The 23,479-nt window shown below is 41.0% G+C and overlaps 1 protein-coding gene across 2 annotated transcripts in view; it reads right to left on the bottom strand.

Moving 5' to 3' along the window:
* LOC150081136 (DGAT1/2-independent enzyme synthesizing storage lipids-like) overlaps positions 1–23,479 on the bottom strand; it is a 199,629-nt gene that overhangs the window by 36,766 nt on the left and 139,384 nt on the right. For both annotated transcript variants that reach the window (XM_090380602.1, XM_090380603.1), the window contains one exon: positions 13,493–13,567. In XM_090380602.1, the coding sequence (XP_090236728.1) occupies positions 13,500–13,567 (68 nt within the window). In that variant the 3' untranslated portion in view covers positions 13,493–13,499. The remainder of the gene's footprint in view (positions 1–13,492; positions 13,568–23,479) is intronic.

Raw genomic sequence — 23,479 nt, 5'->3', positions numbered from 1 at the left:
AAGATATATTTGGTAGAGTCAATCAAAGAGGATCAAATCCGAGTAGTGTCAATCCTGGGACAAAGAAGTCCCGTCCAGATAGTGGAGTCATTTCAGTGGTGAGTCAACTTGGTGGGAGGCGAAGCCGGAGCGGCAGTCATGGTAGATGAAGGTGATGTTGAGACTGCATTGTAAAGGCACAATTATTGTGCAGGTTGAAAGGCTTCACGGGGATTGCAGTATGCTGAAGCAAGTAGTGGTCTTTACACATGGCTGATTAGGCCGTTTCATTGTCTGGTTGGGTCTGATTCTGTGGTTGTGGTAGGGTTTTCCGCCTCGTGAAGAGGCTCTGAGCAAAGTTCGAAAAGGCTGTGTAGGTATGGTGGTCTTCCAGGAGATGTTGCTCCTGATCTCTAGGGATGAAATGAATTTGTGTGATGAGAGATCTGAGGTCATCATATAGTAGGCAGTCATGCATCAAGTGATCCCAGGTTTCCTGGGCACCACAGGTGCAAAGGGGGCTGTCGGAAAGTCCAAGAAGGTTCAGTTTACTGCGAAAGGCACCATGCCCTGTTAGGAGGTACGTGGTTAGAAGGCCTGGGGAGAACCAGGATGGTGATTTGGGATATACTTTGCATATGTCTGGTATAAATTTGCGGGTGATGGCCCCTTTGGTGGATTCAAACCATCTGGCTTGCCAGGTCTGTTGTAAGTAGGTTAGGAGTCTGCTTTTTTCGCTGGAATAGGTGTTAGCAGGATCCGTGGTAAAATCAATAAAGGTGATAGACTTTCCTCTGCTGAGCTGATACAGCATCCCCACATGGGCCACCTCAAGGTCTAGGGGCAGTACACCGGCGAGGACCTGTAGGGCGTGCGTGCTGGAGGTGCAACATGCTCTGGTTATTGTAAGGAGAATTGGCCGTTGAATGATGTTCAGCTTTCTTCGTCCTACCACAGTGGAGGCTTTGTTGAACCATATGCCAGAACCATAGGTGACAGCTGGTATGAATATGGCTTTATACAGTAAAGCTAGAGTGCGTTTTTTGAGCCCCCAATCTCGGCGGGTCACCCTGGCAATCAGTGCAATGTAATTTCTAATTTTCTTCTGTAGATAGTTGAGATGTGGGAGAAATGTTAGTTTGCTGTCGATGATAATTCCAAGGAGTTTCAGCTGAGTAACAAGCTTGATGGTTGTGCCATGTATCTTGATTTGAGGCGGCCTCCGCGGATCAAGATAGCCCTTCAGGAGAATGGATTGGGTTTTTGTGGATGAGATGGTCAGATGGTTTTTCCGGACCCACGATTGCAGGGTGGTAAGGGCTCTGTTGGCAGATATTTCAAGTTGAGCCCTGGAGTCCCCTGCCAGGATCAGGGAGAGATCATCAGCATATGCCAAGGTCTGGACATCGCCTAAGTCAGTACTGAGAAGCTCGTCGAGTACAGAGTTCCAGAAAATTGGGCCCAGGAGAGAGCCCTGAGGGCAACCTCGGTGGACACGACGATTCACACTGGAGAAGGGAGCCTGAACCACAATGCTCCTGTCACTGAGATAGCTGGCAATGCAGTTGTAGAGATTTCCTGGGAGCTCAGCGCGTCTCAGCCGTCCGAGGACGCTAGGCCACCATAAGGTGTCGAATGCCCCAGCAAAGTCGATCGAGATGACAAGGAGGTACTTCTGGGTGCAGTTCCTGGCAGCATTTGTAATGGTCTCCAGCGCATCGACCGTAGACATGCCCGGTTTGAATCCAAATTGATTTCGTGCTGGTAGCTGTGCAGTACTGTAGTGGTTTTCCAGTCTCCGTCTAAGGAGCTGCTCAAAAACCTTACTCAGCACAGAAAGGAGAGCAATAGGCCTGTACGAGTCAGGGCGATCATGCGGTTTAGTTGGATTTTTGAGTATGAGCCGAATGGACACAGTTTTCCAATCAGTTGGGAACCATCCCTTTAGCAGGCAATGGTTGAAGAGGTTTAGCAGGGTTTCTGGAGCGAATTCAGCAACTTTTTTAATTATTTCGGGCTCAAGCATGTCCAGGCCTGGTGACTTGTTATTTCTCAGTCTCCCAACAGCCATAGAGAGATCCTCGACGTTGAAAGGCTCTTCCACGAGTGTTGAGTTATAGTTGTTATTGTCGAGGCAAAGCTGCTGTTGTTCTGGTGAGTTGTCATCTGGTGGCTGTTTGAAAGAGTGATCAAGTATGTTTGAAATTGAATGCTGCCAGGTGGAGGTCATGTGGCCTTGTGGGGTGATTGTGGAGCGAATAACTTCTCCTCTTGGCAGTTTGTTTGTTGTTACTTTGAACACGACACCCCAGGGGTCAGAGTTACCAACTGTTGATACCAGGTGCTCCCAGGACAGTCTTTTACGCTGCCTGATCATCGCGTTGTAGGCGTTTCGAGTTTCTCTGTACTCCTGCCGGAGGTATTCAATTTCTGCAGGAGGCTAGGATCGCCTGGCTCGTTGGAATGCACGCCTCTTTTGGTTTACTTCACGTCTGAGGGCCTGAAGCTCCCCTGACCACCAGGGGACTGCCCCAGGGATTGGATTTTTCCGTTTTATTGCTGTATTTGCAGCGATCGTAATTATGTCCGTGACCTTGCGCTGATGGGAGTCTGGATGCTGAACTTGCACATTCTCGGTTTGTAAGTGCAATATCCCATTGATGAGTGTTTCTTTAAACAGGCTCCAGTCAGCTTTGTTCAAAGCGTATCTGTGTTGCTTCTGTCTGAGAATTGTGGACTGAGTAATCGATCTGTACATGTTGAAAGTTATGGCCCGATGGTCTGAGGTGGACCAGCCCTCCCGTACGGTCCAATCCGACAGAAATCTAGCAAAGGACCTGGTGGAGAGAGTCACGTCAATCGTAGATTCCCAAAGTGAGCTGGAAAACGTCGGCAGGCTGTTGGGCCTATTTATGACTTCCAGACCACTATTAGCCAGGAACTCCTCCAACCGCTGTCCATTTGTAGCACCTCTATGCCCTGGGGTCTCACTGTGCCAGAGGGCAGAGCGGCAATTTACGTCGGCACAAATGACAATCTTTGCACCCGCCAGTTCTATTAAGACGTGTTGTAGGTACTGGACTGCAGGTAGAATGTCCTCTCCCGGCCTGCAGTACAGAGAGACGGCATAGAAGTCGCCCAGAGAGGAGATGATGTGGGCACAGGCGGCCCATGGAGAACAGAGATGAGATATCTGCATCACAGTCAAGTGAGGATTCCTCACAGCGATCCCCGCCCAGGGTGTCACACCAGGAGCCTGGACAATTTTGTAGGACAAGGGGTATCCCCTTATTTCGTTTGAATGAGTGTAGGGTTCTTGTATTAAGAGAATATCGATGTTTTCCTCATCTGCCTTCCGTTGGAGTTGTCCCACAACGGCCTTTGCCCGCTGCGCATTTATTTGCAAGAATTTTATCTTGTTGCTGTTATACTGTTTATGCAGTGTCCCCATAATTTATTCGTTGTTGGAGCGTGCTCTTGGCCTTGATGTAGACAGGGCATTTATTATCCCGAAGTGAGTGGGCATGAGGTAGTTTCTGGCTTTTACAGTTAGCACAGATTGATTCATTGGCCTTGTTCGGGCAGGTTTCATAGCTGTGGCCTTTATCAGCACAGTGACCACAGGTCTGTTCTGTCTGGGTGCACGTGTGGGTCGTGTGACCGAAACGACAGCATCTGAAGCATTTTGGGACAGCTACATGCTCCTTGTAGCGGTGGGAGCCCCAATTTATGTACACTCGATTGTGGTGGGTCATTATGTGCCAGGCTGTTGGTGCCAGTTCTACAACCCAGTTGAAGGAAGTGCCACTTCTAGACTTTGTTTGGTACTTTGGCTTTATTAGGCTAGCTGGGTCCTCTTTTGGGAGTGCATGTTTTAGGTTACGCCTGTACAATTCATCTCGTATGGTGTTGGGATCCAGACCCTTGTCGATGTCATAAATTACTATTGAGGGTGCCTTTTTCCTTGGGGGCTCAGCTAGGAGGCCCAGGGTAGGTATCTTAGCATTTGTTAATATCATATCAGCGTCGTCCTTCGAGTCAGTTTCTATGATGATGCCCGTATTTCGGGTTTTTCGAATGGATTTTATTTTAGTGTTTCTCAGGTCATCAGTAAGGGAAGCGATTACAGTCTTCTTAATCTCCTCGCTTGTTTTTGGTGCATTGGCTGTGGCCGGCTTGAGAATTACCAGGTGTGGTGTTGGTAGTAATGTCTTTCTTTTTGGTGGCGGGTCCGTTCTCGTATTTGGCTTTGTGTTCCTCAGCGCATCAGCAAAAGTTGGGGCGCGCTGTAGCATTTGTGTGCCCCTACATTCGAGGTATGCCTCGAGTTTGGCCTCATTCCTTTCAGAAGCAAGGTGAACGTTGCGCAGGATAGTCTCAAGCTTTGCCCAGATACCAACAATCTCGCCCCGAAGGGTTGAGGTAATGCGGCTGGAAGACTCTTTTAGTTTATTTTCTAGTTCAACTCGCAGGGCCAATACCTGCTCATTAACGGTGCCCTCTGGAAGAGTTGGGTCGATGTTAGTCGACTCTTGCTGTTTTGTCGTCTTTTCGCGGTTGTCTTGTATGGGGCCCTGGGATCCCTGGGGCTCTTGAGGCTCACTTTGCGAGCGGGTTTCCCTGTCCGATTGGGGAACTACCCGTTTTCTATGTTTCTTTTTGGATACCGGTGTCAGCCGGATATCCTCAAAATTATCCGTGATTTCAATGTCAGGTTGGTCACTTTTTGTATTATCAGTGGTTTGTTGAGCGCTCGATGACCGTTCAATGACGTTACAAATCAATTCAGTGGGATTTGTACTGGGTGTATCCATATTCTCAGATTAGTTGGAAATATCGGTTAATCGGGAATATTCGGATAACAGATTATTGCTGCACAGTTTGATAGAGGTTGAGGAATGACGAAGTTTGGTGCCAACCACAGGTTTGTAGCTAAATTTGAAGCCAGATAGCGCACGGATGTCGATTTGGTCTATCCCCCACTGTCACGTGAGGGGGGGGGACCTACAACCGTAAAGATAGCCTAGGAGAACCTGTGCTACTTTCTTCTAGCGTTTTCGCAGCCGCAGAAACTTATGGTGAAGTCTGTTTTTCCACTATACAAGCAGGAACAAAAGTAAAAGCTGTCCATGGTAAGTCTATTGCAGCGGGGGGGGGGGGGTCACTGAAATCATGATTGCACCGAAAATTGTTCTCTAACATAGTTTGAAGATATTGGACGTTATCACAGTTCAAGGTTTCACAGGTGGAATTGCCGTCCCCAATCAATGCGGCAGTCAAGGTCACAGCTGAAGGGGTAGATAATTCACTAATCCCTGCGCCGGAGGGGAGTGCTACACATTCCTCCCAAGTCAAGTGCAGGGTATTTGCGTGGCAACCACAGTATAATTGGTGCCTCTCTATAGCCCTGCTGTCAGCCGCATGGTGACCAGTACGGTCTGGCAACAAAGGCTATAGATAAAAAACGCAAATAATCTGCAAAGTTCCCGTTAAATATTCAAAAGTTTCTCACCCTGAGATCCACTGTAGTTGTTATGCTAAGGAGTAAACTTTTCAAAAGACACTGTTACCACATATTCGTGAACAAGATCCAGGAGCGCGGAGAACGTGCGTTCACACTAGACGACGGCCATGTTGTAGTCCCCCGATCGAGCAAGTGCAGGACTTTAAATACCTTGGGTCGCTGGTCCAGGAGAAGAAAGTTGCATCCACCATGGAAATCCACAGCAGAATTGGACAGGCGGCCACTGCGTTCGCCTCGCTCAAATGGTGTCTATGGAAGAGGACCAACATTTCCACAAAGACTAAAATCCGACTCTTCCGGACTTTGATCCTGCCCATTCTTCTTTACGGATCGGAAACATGGATTTGTCTCAAGTTAGATTTGAACAAACTTGAGGTATTCCAAATGCGATGCCTGCGGCAGATCTTGGGCATCTCTCTTCGCGACCGCATCACTAATGATACCATCCGTACCAGATGCCAACTGCAACCAACCATTGCCGACCAAATCCAGAAGCGAAGGCTCAGATGGTTTGGCCACGTATGTAGAATGGGCACGAACAGAATACCATCCACACTCCTTTGGAGACAACGACCCACCCAATGGAGCATCCAACGGACCGCGCCTAGGAAAACGTGGGCCAAGCAAGTGGAAGATGACTTGAAGAGCCGACGTCTCGACCTTAACCAGGCCAAGACTGAAGCCATGGATCGTAAGGTATGGAAGAACATCACAGAGCAAGTCCGAAACCCTGCGGCACCTACAGCAGCATACTGGTTGCGTGGCCAACCGTCTCCCCCAGCTGCCAGCTAAGGACCAAAGAAGAAGAAGAAGAAGAAGAAGAAGAAGTATAGTTGTTAAAAACTAATTATTAATTAAGTAATAAAAATTACTAAGTTAACATAAATAAAAGAATTGTGTCACACGTGAAAAGTGTCGCCCCCCATAGCTACACCACTGAATAAGTTGCTAGAATGAGTACAGAGAAGGGCAATAGGATTAGTGAATGGAACAAAGGGTTGCTCTTACGAAGAAAAGCTTAAGCTCTGCAAATTGCAGCATCTGGAGATTTGGCACCTGCGAGGTGATTTCATTGAGATGTATAAAGCCTTGAATGGTTTAAGCAGCTCAGTGTTAATGAGTTCTTCGTATTGCTCATATTATGCACCTGTGGGGACATAAATTCAAATTAAGGAAAGACAGTTGAAGAATAGATGTGCAGAAATTTGCCTTTAGCTGGTAGGTACTTGATTGCCGTAACAAACTTCCATCTGATGTTGTGTAAAAGAGGTTGTTCATGCATGGGTATGGCACTTCCATCATTTCTACTACCTAGGTAGTATGAATGCATCATTTATTCATATCTCATATTGTGAATACCACAACGAGTTTCCCAGGTATTGCACTACTTCGAGTAAGTAACATTTCTCTGGCAGAGAAGACTACTGTTACTTATTCTCAGATAGGCACCACCACCCAGATGGCACCGTTTTGAAGCTAGTTGTATATGTGTGGGATAATAACTCTACTATCCACTTGTCCCTATTAGACTTTTAAATGCAAAAAAGTAGAGGGAAAGTTATAGTAGGAGAGGAAGAAGAAAAGTAGGTTTTGGTTGGTTTGGTATTTTGGATTTTAGGAGCATTAGCAACTAAGGCCATATTGCTCCGGGATATGCGGTGGTCATTCCCTGACCTTTCCACATCCTCCGTATTTGGTGGTGACAGGCTCAAACCCCGGTCTAATCAAGAAGCGTGTGCTACACACTGCTGCTCCTTCCCACCCGGCTACGGAAGTGTCCAAGAAGAAAAGAAACGGTGTAGAAGAATGAAAGGGATTAACTCCTTCAACTCACACCACTCAAAACTCATAAACTCCTCGAATAGGCAATGCTGCCCCAATGTAGAAGACTGTTGTTACCTATTCTCGGAAACTCCGGGCAGCATAAACCACCCCCTGACAGCACCGTTTCAAAGCTAGTTGGCTTCATCATTGGTGGGTGGGCAGGAACCCTGTTGCAATAGTGACAACCCAGTTATGAAGTATAACTCCACAATATGAGAGCTGCTTGATGGTGTGTGTGGTTTAATCGAAAAATATTTCTTGACTGAATGTCTAAGAGTATGAAAGAGGTCGTTTATGCATGGGTATGGCACTTCCATCATTTCTACTACCCAGGTAGTATGAATGCATTGTTTATTCATTATTTTTTTTTTTTTTTTTTTCGATTAAATCATGCACACCATCAAGCATCTCTCATATTATTTTTCGATTAAACCACGCACACCATCAAGCATCTCTCATATTGTGGAGTTATACTTCATACTGGGTTGTCACTATTGCAACAGGGTACTTGCCCACCCACCGATGATAAAGCCAACTAGCTTCGAAATGGTGCCGTCTGGGTGGTGGTGGTGGTGTCCATCTGAGAATAAGTAACAGTAGTCTTCTCTACCAGAGAAGTGTTACTTATTCGAAGTAGTGCAATACCTAGGCAACTTGTTGTGAAGGTATTCACAATATGAGATATGAATAAATGATGCATTCATACTACCTGGGTAGTAGAAATGATTGAAGTGCCATGCCCATGTAAAAACAACCTCTTTCATACTCTTAGACATTCAGTCAAGAAATACTTTTTGATGTTGTGTAAGTTGATAACTTAAATAAATTCAAATAAGAACTAGACAAATTTTTGGAGCGAATGGATGGGTGAAATGGGAATTTTTTTTTTTTTATCATGCCTCTGCTAATCTAATGAATGGGAATATTGTGGATCATCCCATTGTGCATTCTTATAATCCCAAACATTATAAAAATGCAAATTATTGAGAATGCTCACAAGCTAAATGATCCATTGGAGAAGGGACCATCACCAAGTTGTGATCTGAGGTGCCTAGGAAAGGTTTTTTTCTGAGAAAATGATCAAGAGTGTTAGGATTGTTAGGTATTCTGGTAGTTAAGTGAACAATCTGTGCATGGTGATTAGTAATTGTAAAAGCTTCAGCAATCTCAAACTGATGGGTCTGTGTCACTAGAAAACAGAAGCCAGCTGGAGTTGTGAATATTAAAATTACCAAGAAAATTACTTCACAGTTAGACAGTTGGACTGAGAAAGTCAATTTTGAAAGATAGAATTCCAAGTTATTAGTGGAGTTTGGAGTATGACAGAGGCAACATATGAATTGGACAGAATGGGTTAGAGAGATTTTAAGCCAGAGAAGATTGAAAAGAGGAGATTCCAAATTAACAGGGAATATCAGGGTGGACATATGCACAAATACCACCTTTGAAGCAAAACAAATTGTACAGTGAATAATTGGGACAACTGAGATGAGGAATGTTTGAATCAACTGATAATTGGAATTTGTGTAGGAAAAAGTTAGTGGGGTTTGCCAGGCTGTAAGTGGAAATGGATATACAGGCACTCTCGGGCTTACGTAATACTCGACTTATGGAAAGTTGACTTTACGTAAGTTTTTGCCAGCCGGTATAATAATAATAATAATTGTCACTAGGATATCAGGGGACTTCCTTGCAACCTGTCTACACTGCTTGGAGAACTTCAAGCCCATATTATAATTCCCAGATCCCTTTCTTCCTGTACTGTTTTTAATACTGCCCCATCAAGCATGTAAGTTAATTTGGGGTTGCTGTTCCTCCAATTGTAAGACTCTGCATTAAAACTTTTCTGACTATCCTTAAAGGTTATCTGAGTCATCCTGAAGAAGTACTACTTGACAGTGGTCATTAATTACTCTTGTAATCTTTACTTCATCTGCAAATTTGATATAATACCACATATTCCCTTCTCAATGTGACCATAGTTCTGGAATCCTTTTTAACTAATGGCTCCTAGTTCTGGAATCATTTATAAAAGTGAAAATTTCACATTTCACATGGGGAACCTTACTTCTTAACATACCAATTAATTACAACTCTTTGCCTCTTTCCCTGCAGCAACCCTGTGATCCATCTTAGAATCTCTCTCACACACATATATAATTCAAATGTGTGGACTGAGTGAAATACTTTACCAAAATAGAAATAAAAAATTATTTACTGTATAAAAGTGTATCTAACCAGGTAAGTAAAACATGATTTTCTCTTAACAGAATTTGTGGTGGAGCCTTTAGGATTCCATTTTTGTCTAAATATCCCTGTATTGCATGCTTTATATCGCTTTCATGATTTTCCCTATTATTGAAGTCAGTTTGACTGGTCAGTAGTTACCAACCTCAGTCTTAGAACTGCCTTTATGTTTTGGTGATGAACAAATGATATCATGGTAAATACATCTGATACAGTTTTTTTTTATTTTCTCATCTTGCTCTTTTTTTTGATCTCCCTGCAAGGTCAGGGCTATGTTGTAGTTGTGCCACAAGATGATACACACTGGGCAGTGTGGATCCCCCCCCTTCCAACCACATCCATTCACTTTCATTCCAATCCACAATTTGCAAACCAGTTAAGTAGAGCAGGATAAGGTTATTTACCCATTTAAGTTAAAACTTACCCAAAACAGAAGAAAAATTTGACTGTGTATGGAGATGGGCCACATCCAAGTACTTGTGTGGGTGGGATAATTGTAGTTTACATGCATGGGCCATGTGGTTTTGTTGTAAACCTTGAATAAATTAATCAGGTAATTAAAATTAAAAGAAAAAATATCATGTGCAGACAACATACAGAATGAATAAATGATACTCAGATAATGAGTTTGGTGTACTTCAATTTTTTTTAATTACATATAAGTACAGTAGAGCATCAAAATCTGAACATCAATAATCTGAACGAGCAAGCATTTATTTATTTATTTATTTTATTTTTTTATGCTGGTGCCATAAAATAATTGCAGTAAGAGCCAGTTATTGTGATCATGTTTGTGAATTGAATTTTGATTCTATTAAATGGCAATTCTAATAAGTGAAAATCAGAGGAATTTTATCCACAGGCTATAAAAATGAAGGTAAAAAAAAAAAAAAATGAAGGTATAAAGCACAACTTTATGCTTTTATTACCGTACTAATTAACAATATTAAATGGTACGTGAAAATCAGAAGAATATTATCCACAGGTTTGCAAAAGAAAAAATTTACATTTGCATATGTACATTTGTAAATTAATATACATACAGTACTAACTAAATATAACACTTTGTAATCTGTTACTCAACACACTTTGCAATTGATATTCTGTTCACTCACATTTGGGGGGGGGTTATAAAATCAAAACAGTAAAAGAAGATAAGTGTAAATAAATAACAAAGAACATGGCATGCACAAGTTGCTACTAAGACGCATGAGACAACTGTCTTGTTAAAAAAAACCAAGGCAAAAATAATTTTGTGTGTATATATTTACAGTACGTTTTACTGATTTACAACAATTTGGAATTCAAAAACAATAATAAAATATTCACTTTTTTTATTGTAATTTCCATATAGCCAATTGATTCTCACCAAATGTTTTCATTGACTTTTGCCGAGCTCTTGTATCCGTAGCCAGTCTATGGTTACAATTGGGACTCTTATTCTTACCGTAATGACCTTATCAGGTTCACAAAAATTCTAGAAATGTGAAATCTTTGATAGACGTTGAGCGTGGGAATGTTTACCTTAAGAAGTGGCCCGGGTAAAATTAAGCAGATATTTGTTGGAAATAATATTTCTGTAAAATTTCTGGTGGAGATAATCCATACACAGGCTGCTGCATACGGAAGGGGTCAGGGGAAAGGAAGCACAAAGGGTACCGAAATTATCACGACCCGGCTGGATTTTTCTTGTCACACATTTTACTGTACAAGCTTATGAGATGTGATCCCCTGGCCTTTGGCCATGATGGGACAGTTGCAACTCTATTTACATCTGTCTATATTGTATTCATCATGTACAGTAGTTGCAATAAAGATCTCTCTTTCTGCCTCTCATGGCCTGAATGCCACTAGCCATTGTGTATTGAAGTGTGTGCCACTCACAGTTTATAGCTATTGTCAGTTTAACAACCAGCTTGCAAAATTCTTGAAAATTTAATTAATAATTGGCTTGTGCAAGCTGGCTCCAGCACACCACTGGATATAAAATGAAGAGAAGATTCTGAACATTTATTTACAGAGTTTTATTTTATCATACTATAATTATGGCACCTTTTTTGTCTTTTAAAAGGAAGCAGACATTTTTATCAATTGAATCGAAGATTGATTTTAAACAGACTTTCAAATGGAGAAAGCTGGTCTTCATTAGCAGAATTTTACGAGGTTGGAAAGTCAACCATAACAAACGTTAAAAACAACAAGGAAAAAATTTTACAGTTTGCATCGAAACTTGATTCAGATGATGGTGCAAAAAAATGAGAAAAAACTATGGGAACAGCTAATGACCCATCCCTCAAAGATGCTGTTTATTTGTGGTTCACAAAAGACAAAGTTTAGGAGAACCCATATCTGGACCTTTGTTGTGTGAAAAGGTGCTGGATTTCAACAAAACATTAAGCGGTCCCTCAGATATTAAGGCCAGTACAGGTTGGCTTAAAAAACTTTATATCACGGCAATGCATTAGAGAACTTCACATCGAAGGGGAAATTTTATCTTGTGATTTTGCTGCAGCGGAATGGTTAAAAAAAAGTTTATCAGTCTTATGGAAAGTGAAGAATATTCCATAGATGATGTATACAATGCTGATGAGACTGGAATAAAATGGAAGTCACTGCCTCAAATCTCTTGCATCTCGCTGTGAAACAGCTGCTACCAGGTTTAAAGTGAGTAAAGAGCGAATTACAGCTATGGTTTGCACTAATGCCATTGGGACTCATCTCGTGCTTTGCCATTGATATTGATAGGAAAATCAAAGAAATCCCGTTGTTTTAATCCAGTTGTTATCCTGTAAGTTATAAAGCACAAAAAATGCATGGATGAACTCAGAAGTGTTTACTGATAGGTTTACCAACCATTTTATCCCGAATGTCAAGACGTATTGTAAACAAGAAGGCAAAATGGGCAAGGTGTTGTTTTTCCTAGACAATGAGCCATCACATCCTTCAATGGAAACATTAAACAAAATAGAAAACGGATTCGAGGTCATGTTTCTTCTACCAAACATTTCCTCACTCTTCCAACCGAGGACCAGGGAGTCATTGAAAAGTTGAAGAGGATCTACAAAAAACAAGTCTTGTTTCATTTACTTTTAGCAGAAAACAACGAAGAAAGTATCGTAGTTTTTTTGAAAAGCTCAGTCTCAAGGACAGCTGCTACATGTTAGCTGACGCATGGGAGTCACTCACTGTGCACAATTTAAAAAATCGCTTGGAAAAAACTGTGGCCTATTGCAGAAATAACCGTAGCAGATGAGCAGAATTGAACTGAAAGAGATGGACAATGAATGAGATGATCAACTTGTTTCAGTCGATCCCTGGCTTGAAGATTGCGATGAAGGTGATGCAAGACCATGGCTGGAAAATGATTTTGATGCTAAAGGGTTTCCTGTTTTAAATGAAAATGAAATTGTGAATGTGAAAGAAACAGGAGCTCCTGAAAATAATACGGATGAAGATGACGATGAAGAAAATTATGTCAACACTGGGCCTATGCATGCTGAGGCAGTTGCCACACTAGAGACTGTGATGGCTTGGTATGAGCAACAAACAATGGTGTCCAACTGAACTACTCTTGCTGAAAAGAGTGAGAGATCTGGCAGAAAATAAACGAAGTTCAAAATGGTGTAGCAAAAAATAAGTGATTATTTTCATTAAAGGCATATAAATATGTATTATTGGGGTTGAAAGTTCCATTTGTTTTGTTATCTATGAATAAAAATATATAAGTACAACTTAGTCTTTTGATTTAAAAACTTATTAAACCCTTTTTTTTTATTCTCCAGACAGTATTTTTAATGAGTTTGCAAATCCAAACTACCCCCTATACTAATTAGTTCGGATTATCAATGCTCTACTGTAATATTAAGACAATTAAAAAAAAAGAGAATTTTTTTTTTTAAACATACACACAGTTCTTACTTGAGTTTTACAGGCAGACCACCATATATGGGAACAATGGGAATTCTGTTTTCTCATAAATCTTTCGTAGCCATCCTAAAAAGAAATATGCATTTTGTTAAAATTTTTATTTCAAAAATACACACACATTCACACCCAACCACATATGCATATAGACGTGTACACTGCTCTTTCAAGAAGGTGCTGCTTGCATGTTAGTCTGCGTATTTAGTTATTCTATCGTATTCAAGTGCCTGATTTAGTGCTCTGTTGCATATTTTCACTAAACAGCCTTTTCTTAATAAGCTGTGAGAATAATTTTTTACATATTCCCCAAAATATATATACTTAGCTTTGCATAGGTATATACAGTCGAAGTTCTTTATAGCAACTCTCTCTCTCTCTCTCTCTCTCTCTCTCTCTCTCTCTCTCTCTCTCTCGTCTCTCTCTCTCTCTCTTTTTTAATGTCCCAACATTAGCATTAGCAAAGGCATATAATGCAAGAAAGCAAGCTTATATAGCATCAGCCAAAAAAAAAAAAAAAAAACCATCCTTCTCATTTCACCCATCCATTCGCTCCAAATGTCTGTCTAGTTCTGCCTTGAATCTATTTAAGCTATCAACTTCTACAATGACAGATGGAAATTTGTTCCAGTAATCAATTACCTGCTGGCTAAAGGCAAACATCTGCACATCTATCCTACAACTGCCTTTCATCAATTTGAATTTATGCCCTCTCAGGCGATTATTCTGAGTAAAGGGACTAGACCTATCAGCATTGAGCATGCTCAAACCATTCATGGCTTTATTAGCATTAGCATTAGTAGAGGCATTTGATGCAAGAAAGCAAGCTTATGCAGCATCAGCCAAAAAAAAAAAAAAAACCCACTTCCACTTCACCCCTCTGTTCATTCAAAATACCTGTCCAGCTGAGCCTTAAACTTATTTAGGCTATCAACTTCCACGACAAGGGATGAAAGTCTGTTCCACCAACCAACCACCCACTGGCTAAAGGCAAATTTCCACACGTCGATCCAACAACTGTCTTTCCTAAATTTGAATTTATGCCCTCTCAGGTGATTATTCTGAGCAAGAGGAAGAATCCCATCAGCTCAAACCATTCAAGGCTTCATACACCTCTATCAGATCACCTAGTCTACAGACACTGTAATTTGCAAACTTAAACCTTTCTTCATAAGAGCACCCCTTTGTTCCATTCACTAATCTTGTTGCCCTTCTCTGTACTCGTTCCAGCAGCTCTACATCCTTCTTGAAATGAGGCCTCCAGACCTGTATACAGTACTCAAGGTGTGGCCTGACCATTGCCTTATACAAGGGAATAATCACCTCCTTATCCCTGCTAGAAAAATTCCTATATATCATTGACAATACACCATGGGCTACTGTTGCAGCCCGTCTGCACTACTCAGAAAACTTCATATCTGCCTGCACAATTATCCCCGGGGCCTTTTCATTCTCTACCACTGTCAGTGTAGTACAGTGTGTATTACAAGACTTAGAAAGTAGCACTATCTAAAACCAAAAACAATAAATACCCAGGTTTTGACCTCTTAGAGGTTGAGATTATCAAAAAATTGGTGGAAATAGCACCACATAAACTAATAGCACTATATAATAACTGTATGACAGAAGGTATATTCCCAAAAATATGGAAACAAGCTGTGTTAAGATTAATCCTCAAAAACCCTGAAAAACTCCCTACTGACCCCAAATCATATAGACCAACAGCCCTACTCTCTGTACTAGGGAAAATATATGAAAGACTAATAATAGCAGATTAGCTTAATATTACACAGAAGCAGGTTTGCATTCCAACAATCAGTACGGTTTTAAGCAGGGCAATTCTACGGAGGATGCCATGCACCACCTACTGACAACAGTTAAAAACACAGAGGAGAAATATATGCTGGCAATCTCCATTGACTTTGCTGGGGCATTTGACTCACTCTGGTGGCCTAGTGTCCTTAGGAGACTTCGCCAGGCAAATGCCCCACAAAACCTCTATAAGGTAATAAACAGCTACCTTACAGACAGAAGTGTCTCAGTACGCAAAAGGTTCCAGGAATTGACACGCCCTGTGAATAAAGGCTGCCCACAGGGTTCAATCCTTGGCCCTTTCTTTGGAACATTGTTCTGGACGAATTTCTGGCCTTGGATCTGGGCCCCGTGGAAAGCCTGGCTTTGCAGATGACATGATTTTCCTTGTAAAAGGTAACTCACGAGCGGTTAGCATTAGCATTAGTAGAGACATTTGATGCAAGAAAGCAAACTTATGCAGCATCAGCCAAAAAAAAAAAATAAAGTAAAATAAATAAATAAAAAATAACCACTTCCACTTCACCCCTCTGTTCGTTCGAAATACCTGTCCAGCTGAGCCTTAAACTTATTTAGGCTATCAACTTCCACAACAAGGGATGGAAGTCTGTTCCACCTACCAACTAACCGCTGGCTATAGTTGGTTGTAGAGCAAAGATCAAATGCCGCCCTCTTGCAGCTGCAGGAGTGGGCACAAATGCACATGCTCAAAATATCGCCTGAAAACACCAAACAAATACTTCTAAAACGCAATTTGGACATAAGAAGACGTCCACAAATCAAAATTAACACAACACCACTATAAAAATGGTAACAGAACTAAAATATCTTGGAGTGGTCTTTGATTCAAAATTAACTTTTTACTCCATTTGATCTACTTGGCAAAGAAAGTGAGAAATTATGCAGGTGTGATTGCCAGGATCAGTCGAGCAGACTGGGGACTCAAAAGAAAGACCCTGGCAATCATATACCGTGCAATGTTCCTACCTGTTATCACCTATGGAGCCGGTGCGTGGTTCATCCGCTCAGCCATAGTAAGAAATAGGAATAAATTAGAATCGATACAAAGGACAATACTACTCACTATTACCAGAGCATGTCGCACAGTAAGCACACCTGCACTACAGTTGCTGGCCGGAACTCTCCCACTTTACCTGGAAGTAGCCAAAAGAGGCTTATATTATAGATTTAAAAAGGGCATACCCACAGAATTTCTGGGGATAGCCCTTGATACAGCCAACATCTTCAATGATGAAAGAAAAAGAATAGCCACAAAGCTCCACGAGCTATGGCAAACAAAGTGGGAGCAGGAAACCAGAGGTCTGGTTACCAAACGGTTTCTGCCACAGGTGTCAATGGTTAGCCCAAAGCCACCTAAGTGGTATGCCCCTGGACTCTTTTACAACATTTATATTGACAGGTCATGGCTCCCTAAAAGCGAAACTAACCTCCTTAGGCCTGATCGATGACCCAAACTGCACCTGTGGTGAAAGTGAAGACTGGGCACATATTCTATACAAATGTATAATATATGACATCCCCAGAACAGAGCTAATAGCACAGATTGGTCCCCTTCCCAGGGGAGAAGAACATCTGTTCATCATAGAAGAACAAAATTATAAGCTTTTACATCTTTCACACAGAAAGTATTCGAAATGCGCAGAGCAATGCAAAGAATGGCAATTCAGCCCCCCAGCAATTAAACAATAATCAATAGTAAAATTGCCCAAGTTTCCCACCACGCCCAGACGATGACTTAAAAACTGTCAGGATAGCAGTATTCTGCACCCTGACAGAACCCTGACATGACAAACCTCCCCAGAATTCATGCAAAATATACATTTAGTTTGTTAACTACCTGAGCAGGATCATCAACAGTTAACCCTTCGATATCAAGTGGACCAATCTGATTCATCCCCTTCCTTCTAGAGTTTACATAAGTAAAGAACTCTTTGCTGTTTTTCTTTGCATCCTTTGCCAAAGATTTCTCATAATCTGCCTTCGCCTGCCTAACCTCCTTTGTAACTTGGTTACAGATCAACTTGTATCTATCATAGGCTTCTGTGTCACGTGTTAATTTGTATGTATCCCATGCATTTTTCTTCTCTGCCATATGTCTCATTAGTTCATCTGACATCTATTTAGGCCTAAACCTTGAACAATATTTCTTAGGTGGTATGTAAAGCCTAGTAGCTTCTAAGATAAGTTCTTTGAATGCTTCCCATTTTGAATTTGCTGTTGGTAACATCATCAGTTGGTCCCACCATATAGAATTTAAATACTGTCTCAGACCACCGTAGTCACCTTTACAAAAGCAAAAACCCTTCCCTTCTCTTTACCCCTGATGGTAGTTACTTCTTTGAGTAAATCCAACTTCAGCACACTGTGATCACTGCCACCTAGTGGTTCCTTTATCTGCAGATTCTTAATGCATGAAGAATCACTACTGATAATCAGATCAAGAGTATTACTTCCTCTAGTTGCCTCCCGAACATGCTGCTGTAGAAAACAATCATCCAATAAATCCACAAAAGCCTTGCTATTGTTTGTGAGTGACCAGCCCCCAAATTCCAGTCAATATCTGGGAAATTAAAATCCCCCATTATAAGACTCTCTGATTTACTGGCCCACTCTATTTCCCCGTACAGTTTCTTATTATACTCATCAGAGTCATTAGGCCTATAGCACACTCCTACTCTCAATTTTGATCTCCCAATGCTTATGTCACACCAAACTGACTCGACACTGCACTGTCCAGCGATTTCGACTGGCTTCACTTCCTTGGATTTTATGTGTTTCTTAACTAATAGCATAACCCCTCCTCCCTTCCTATCCTGTCTATCCTTTCTGTACACATTGTACTCCTCAAATTCCAGTTCTGCATTCCTTATATCTGTGTGACTTCACATCTCTGATATCCCAACAATATCTGCCTTTGATGTTTTGAGCAATACCTCAAATTCATCAAATTTATTTACTATACTTGCATTGGTGTACAGGCAAGTATACCTGTTGTCACCTATACTTTCGTATAGTATAGTATAGTATACCACAGTAGTCACCTATACTTTCGTATAGGTGACTACAGTGGTTCCAAAGATTTCTTAAGTTCTATATGGTGGGACCAACTGATGATGTTACCAACAGCAAATTCTAAATGGGAAGCATTCAAGGAAGTAATCTTGGAAGCTGCTAGGCTTTGTTTCAACTAAGAAATACTATTCTAGGTTTAGGCTAAAATGGAAGTCAGATGAACTAATGAGACTCGTGGAAGATATGAAAAATGCATGAGATTGCACATAAATTGTCAGGCAACAAAGAAGCCAATGGTAGATACAAGCTAGTCTGTAATCAAGTCACAAAGGAGGTTAGGCAAGTGATGGCAGCTTATGAAAATTCTTTGGCAAAGAATGCAAAGAAAAATAGCAAAGACTTCTTTACTTATATAAACTCTAAAAGGAAGGGGATGAATCAGATTGGTCCACTTGATATCGATGGTTCGACTGTAAATGATCATTCTCAGATAGCTGCCGAACTAAATGAGTATTTTACATCTACATTCACACATGAGGAGTTATTCAAGGAGGAGGAGAGTGCAAGATGTTTATCAAACTCTAACAGGGAGTTAAATGATTTTGTAATAACTGAGAGCAAAGTGGAGGAGAACTTGTTGAAGTTAAACATAAGAAAGGCACCTGGGGTAGATGGAATCTATCCAGTTATATTAATGGAGGTGGAAAAGGAAGTAACCAAACCTTTAGCCATAATTATAAGAGCATTCTTGGACTAGAGGGAACTGCCCATGAATGGGAGATGTGCAAATGTATCTCCAATTCACAAAGATGGATCAAAAGGTGACATGAGTAAATATAGACCTGTTAGTTTGACTTCTGTTCCAGGTAAAATAATGGAGTCACTGGTTAAAGAAGCATTGCAGGATCATCTAGACAAGACAGCAGTAATAATTCAGACATAGCATGAATTTGTGAAGGGGAAGTTTTTACGGCTCCAGCAAATAGAGAAGTTTTTGCTTTTTTATTAACTTAAATTGGCATATTAATTTATTTTTTAGAGTTGCTTTATATTCCTAGTAACAATACTTTAGTTTAAATTGAATTTTGATAGAGATTTTGTAGGTTATTACTTAGTATTAGTAAGGGTATCAAGGAGCTTAGAGGGGGAACAGGTATCCAGTGTGTTATCAGACACTCAGCCTAAAACACTAATGGATCCAATATCTCTCTATTACAGAAGATTTAGAAGTCCGGTTGGCCTGCCTCCCTAAAATCCACTCATGCACACCTTCTCGATGGTAAGCCCTGTTACGTCACTTAGGTGGCAACGAACCTCCAGCATATGACAGCACGTCAAAACAAATGGCCCTCAGTCCCCAGCAGCTTTCACTCCCCTCTTACAGCAGCGAGAGGATCAGAGTGAAAGCAGAGGGTGCTAAGAATTTCTGGGTACGACCAGGCTTCCATGCACGGAAACTGAACTTGGCCTGTTACAACGTAAGATCACTCATCGGTGAAGACAGGATATTAGAGCTGGAAAAGGAATTAGAAAATGTGAATTGGAATATCATTGGGTTTAGCTGAAACAAGAAGAAGAAATGAATCACTTATAAGTTTATCAAGTGTAAATCTGCTGTACACCAATGGAAACAGTGAAAGGAGTGAAGGTGGAGTTGGGTTTCTGGTCCAGAAAGATTTAAAAAACAATATTTTGGAATTCAAAAGTACATCACCAAGGGTGTCAAGACTAATACTCAAGATTTCTAAGAGGTACAAGCTAAAGGTTATAATGATTTATGCACCAACATCGAGCCATGATGACACCTTTGCTGACAAGGATATCGGGAGTCAGAAGTGTTCAAAGCCGCTAAGTGGATTTTCTTATTTATTGATTTGAAATTATTGTTTTTCTAAAACTTTTGATTTAAATTTAAATTTAGTAGTATAACATTATTTTGTGATTTTCTGATTAATCTGGTGTATTTATTCTTTACTTTGCCTTGTAATTGCATAAAAGTATTGGTAAGGGTATCAAATCCACGTGTTACAAGTTGCAGCTCCACTGAACAAGAAGTTTTTTAGCCATATTTGGCAGCTTTATTGACCAATTGTTACATCAAATTATTTTCTAAGTAGCTTATAGACCTAGTCAAGATCCCGAGTTTATTCTGAATTGAGACAGCATGATTTGAAAGTTTATTAATACTTAAGTGTCCGTAGATTTACCGTTCGTAACTTGCCACCATTGTTATACGACACAACGTTATATCCCGAACTAGATAGCATAAGCTTAGTATATAATATAATATTGTCAATTAATCAGTAAAACCTATTAATTTTGTTAAACTTCAATGTCAATTAAATTGTACTTTTAACTAAATACATATAATGACTTAGATTACAAACGTAACATAATTAATTAAAACATAACTTTATACGGAAGTGATATAAACGGAACTCGTAGATAATACTCGATACTGAAAAATATATATAGCGTTATAACTGTGTTGGGATACAAGTTTAGGGTTATAATTTTGTACTGAAATTGAAATTTTATTCAAATTAAATCAAAATCATGACTCAGACCAGAGCAGCAAAGCAAAAGGCTGAAGCTAATGGGAGTGCTGTGGCTCAGGGGAAAACTGAGGGGAGGGCAGTTGCCCTCTGAATCACAGACTTTTAAAATGCACTGCTTGCATGATGTTTGTGGAGCAATTGGGTACGGGACATGATATTGCCATGGGGGGGGTGTGTGCCTTTGTGTGTGCGCGATGCAAGGAGTATAAGGAAATCAGGCGACAACTCAGTGTTGTTATGGGCCTATATGAGAGCTTGAAGGACAGGGTGGATGCCCTCGAAGGATCTAAACTGAGGGCCCATCAAACTCTCAGCTGCCCACATTAACGCCAGAGCTTGGACTTGGTCATCACGCAACACAGTGGCAACCCCCAAGGCAGAATGCGCTGGTCCCAAAGGAACTAGTAGTTGTTGACTCTTTTGTCAGGGAAACGGAGAACATGTCAAGTACAAGACAATGCTGAAAAAAAGCCATGAGTTAGGGTTGAATTTGAAAGCGTCTGCAATTCTGCCCAGACATGATAGGAAGGAGTATATGATGAGAGCCTTGTCGATCAATTCTGCCCTGGAGAGATTGTGCAAGGCAATGTGCATCCAATTGATGCAAGGATCAAGGGGTAGAATTTTTCTCAGACCTGTCTGAGCTTGTTAACAGGAGAGACTGCTTCTACAGGGATGGGATACACTTAAATAGAAAGGGTGCAAGAATATTTGCTGATGCTATAGAGACAGAGTTAGGAGGGTGGGAAAACTGCTAGCTTGGGGGGGGATACACGCACTAATAGATTAACGGTAGCCGCTGGCAGAGGTAAAAGTGATTCTTGCATTACTTCTATTGAACTCAATTGAGCAGCAGATTGGAAAGCAAGACAATGGGAATTTCTAGGACTGCTGGGAGTCATAGTGGAACAAGTAAATACATGGACTGTGTTAGGGTAACTAAGAGTAGAAACAGGTGCATGTATACTTGCACATACACACCAATGTTAGGAGTACAGTTAATAAATTCGATGAGCTTGAAATGCTAGTCAAGACATCAAAGGCAGATATTGTTTGGATATCAGAGACATGGTGTCACACAGACTTAAGCAGTGCAGAACTGGAATTTGGAGAGTACAACATGTACAGAAAGATTAGACAGGACAAGACAGGAAGGGAGGAGCAGTTATGCTATTAGTTAAGAAACACATAATATCTAAGGAAGTGCATTCAATTGATGTATACTTGCGTGTACACCAATGCTAGGAGTTTAGTAAATAAATTTGATGAATTTGAGGTATTGCAAAAAACGTCAAAGGTAGATATTGTTGGGATTTCAGAGACGTGGTGTCACACAGATATAAGGAATGCAGAACTGGAATTTGGGGAGTACGACGTCTACAGAAAGGATAGACAGGATAGTAAGGGAGGAGGGGTTATGCTATTAGATAAGAAACACATAAAATCCAAGGAAGTGAAGCCAGTCGACATCGCTGGACAGTTCAGTGTCAAGTCAGATGCTCAGAATAATCACCTCAGAGGGCATAAATTCAAATTGAGGAAGGACGGATGTCGGATAGATGTGCGGAAATTTGCCTTTCGCCAGCGGGTGGTTGGTTGGTGGAACCGACTTCCATCACTTGTTGTTGAAGTTGATAGCCTAAACAAATTTAAAGCAAAACTGGACAGGTATTTCGAACGAACGGAGGTGTGAAATGGGAGTGGTGTGTGTCTTTTTTTTTTTTTTTTTTTGGCTGATGCTGAATAAGCTTGCTTTCTTGCATCATATGCCTCTACTAATGCTAATGCTAAAAGTCAGTTTGGTGTGACATAAGCATTGGGAGATCAAAATTGAGAGTAGGAGTGTGCTATAGACATAATGACTCTGATGAGTATAATAAGAAACTGTACAACGAAATAGAGTGGGCCAGTAAATCAGAGAGTCTTATAATGGGGGATTTTAATTTGCCAGATATTGACGGGAATTTGGGGGCTGGTCACTCACACACTAGCAAGGCTTTTGTGAATTTATTGGATGATTGTTTTCTACATCAGCATGTTCGGGAGGCAACTAGAGGAAGTAATACTCTTGATTTGATTATCAGTAGTGATTCTTCATGCATTAAGAATCTGCAGAAAAATGAACCACTAGGTGGCAGTGATCACAGTGTGTTGAAGTGGGATTTACTCAAGGAGGTAACTACCATCAGAGGTAAAGGGAAGGGTTTTTGTTTTCGTAAAGGCGACTATGATGGTCTGAGACAGTATTTAAATTCTATGCAGTGGGACCAACTGACGATGTTACCAACAGCAAACTCAAAATGGGAAGCATTCAAGGAACTAATTTTGGAGGCTACCAGGCTTTACATACCAACTAAGAAATATTGTTCAAGGTTTAGGCCTAAATGGTTGTCAGATGAACTAATGAGACATGTGGCAGAGAAGAAAAATGCATGGGATACATACAAATTAATGGGTGACACAGAAGCCTATGATAGATACAAGTTGATCTGTAACCAAGTTACAAAGGAGGTGAGGCAGGCGAAGGCAGATTACGAGAAATCTTTGGCAAGCGATGCAAAGAAAAACAACAAAGAGTTCT

The sequence above is a fragment of the Mastigoproctus giganteus genome, chromosome 9 (assembly GCF_048544385.1).
Source record: "Mastigoproctus giganteus isolate SK-2022 chromosome 9, ASM4854438v1, whole genome shotgun sequence".
Lineage (NCBI taxonomy): Eukaryota > Metazoa > Arthropoda > Arachnida > Uropygi > Thelyphonidae > Mastigoproctus > Mastigoproctus giganteus.
This window is presented reverse-complemented; position numbering and strand designations above follow the sequence as displayed.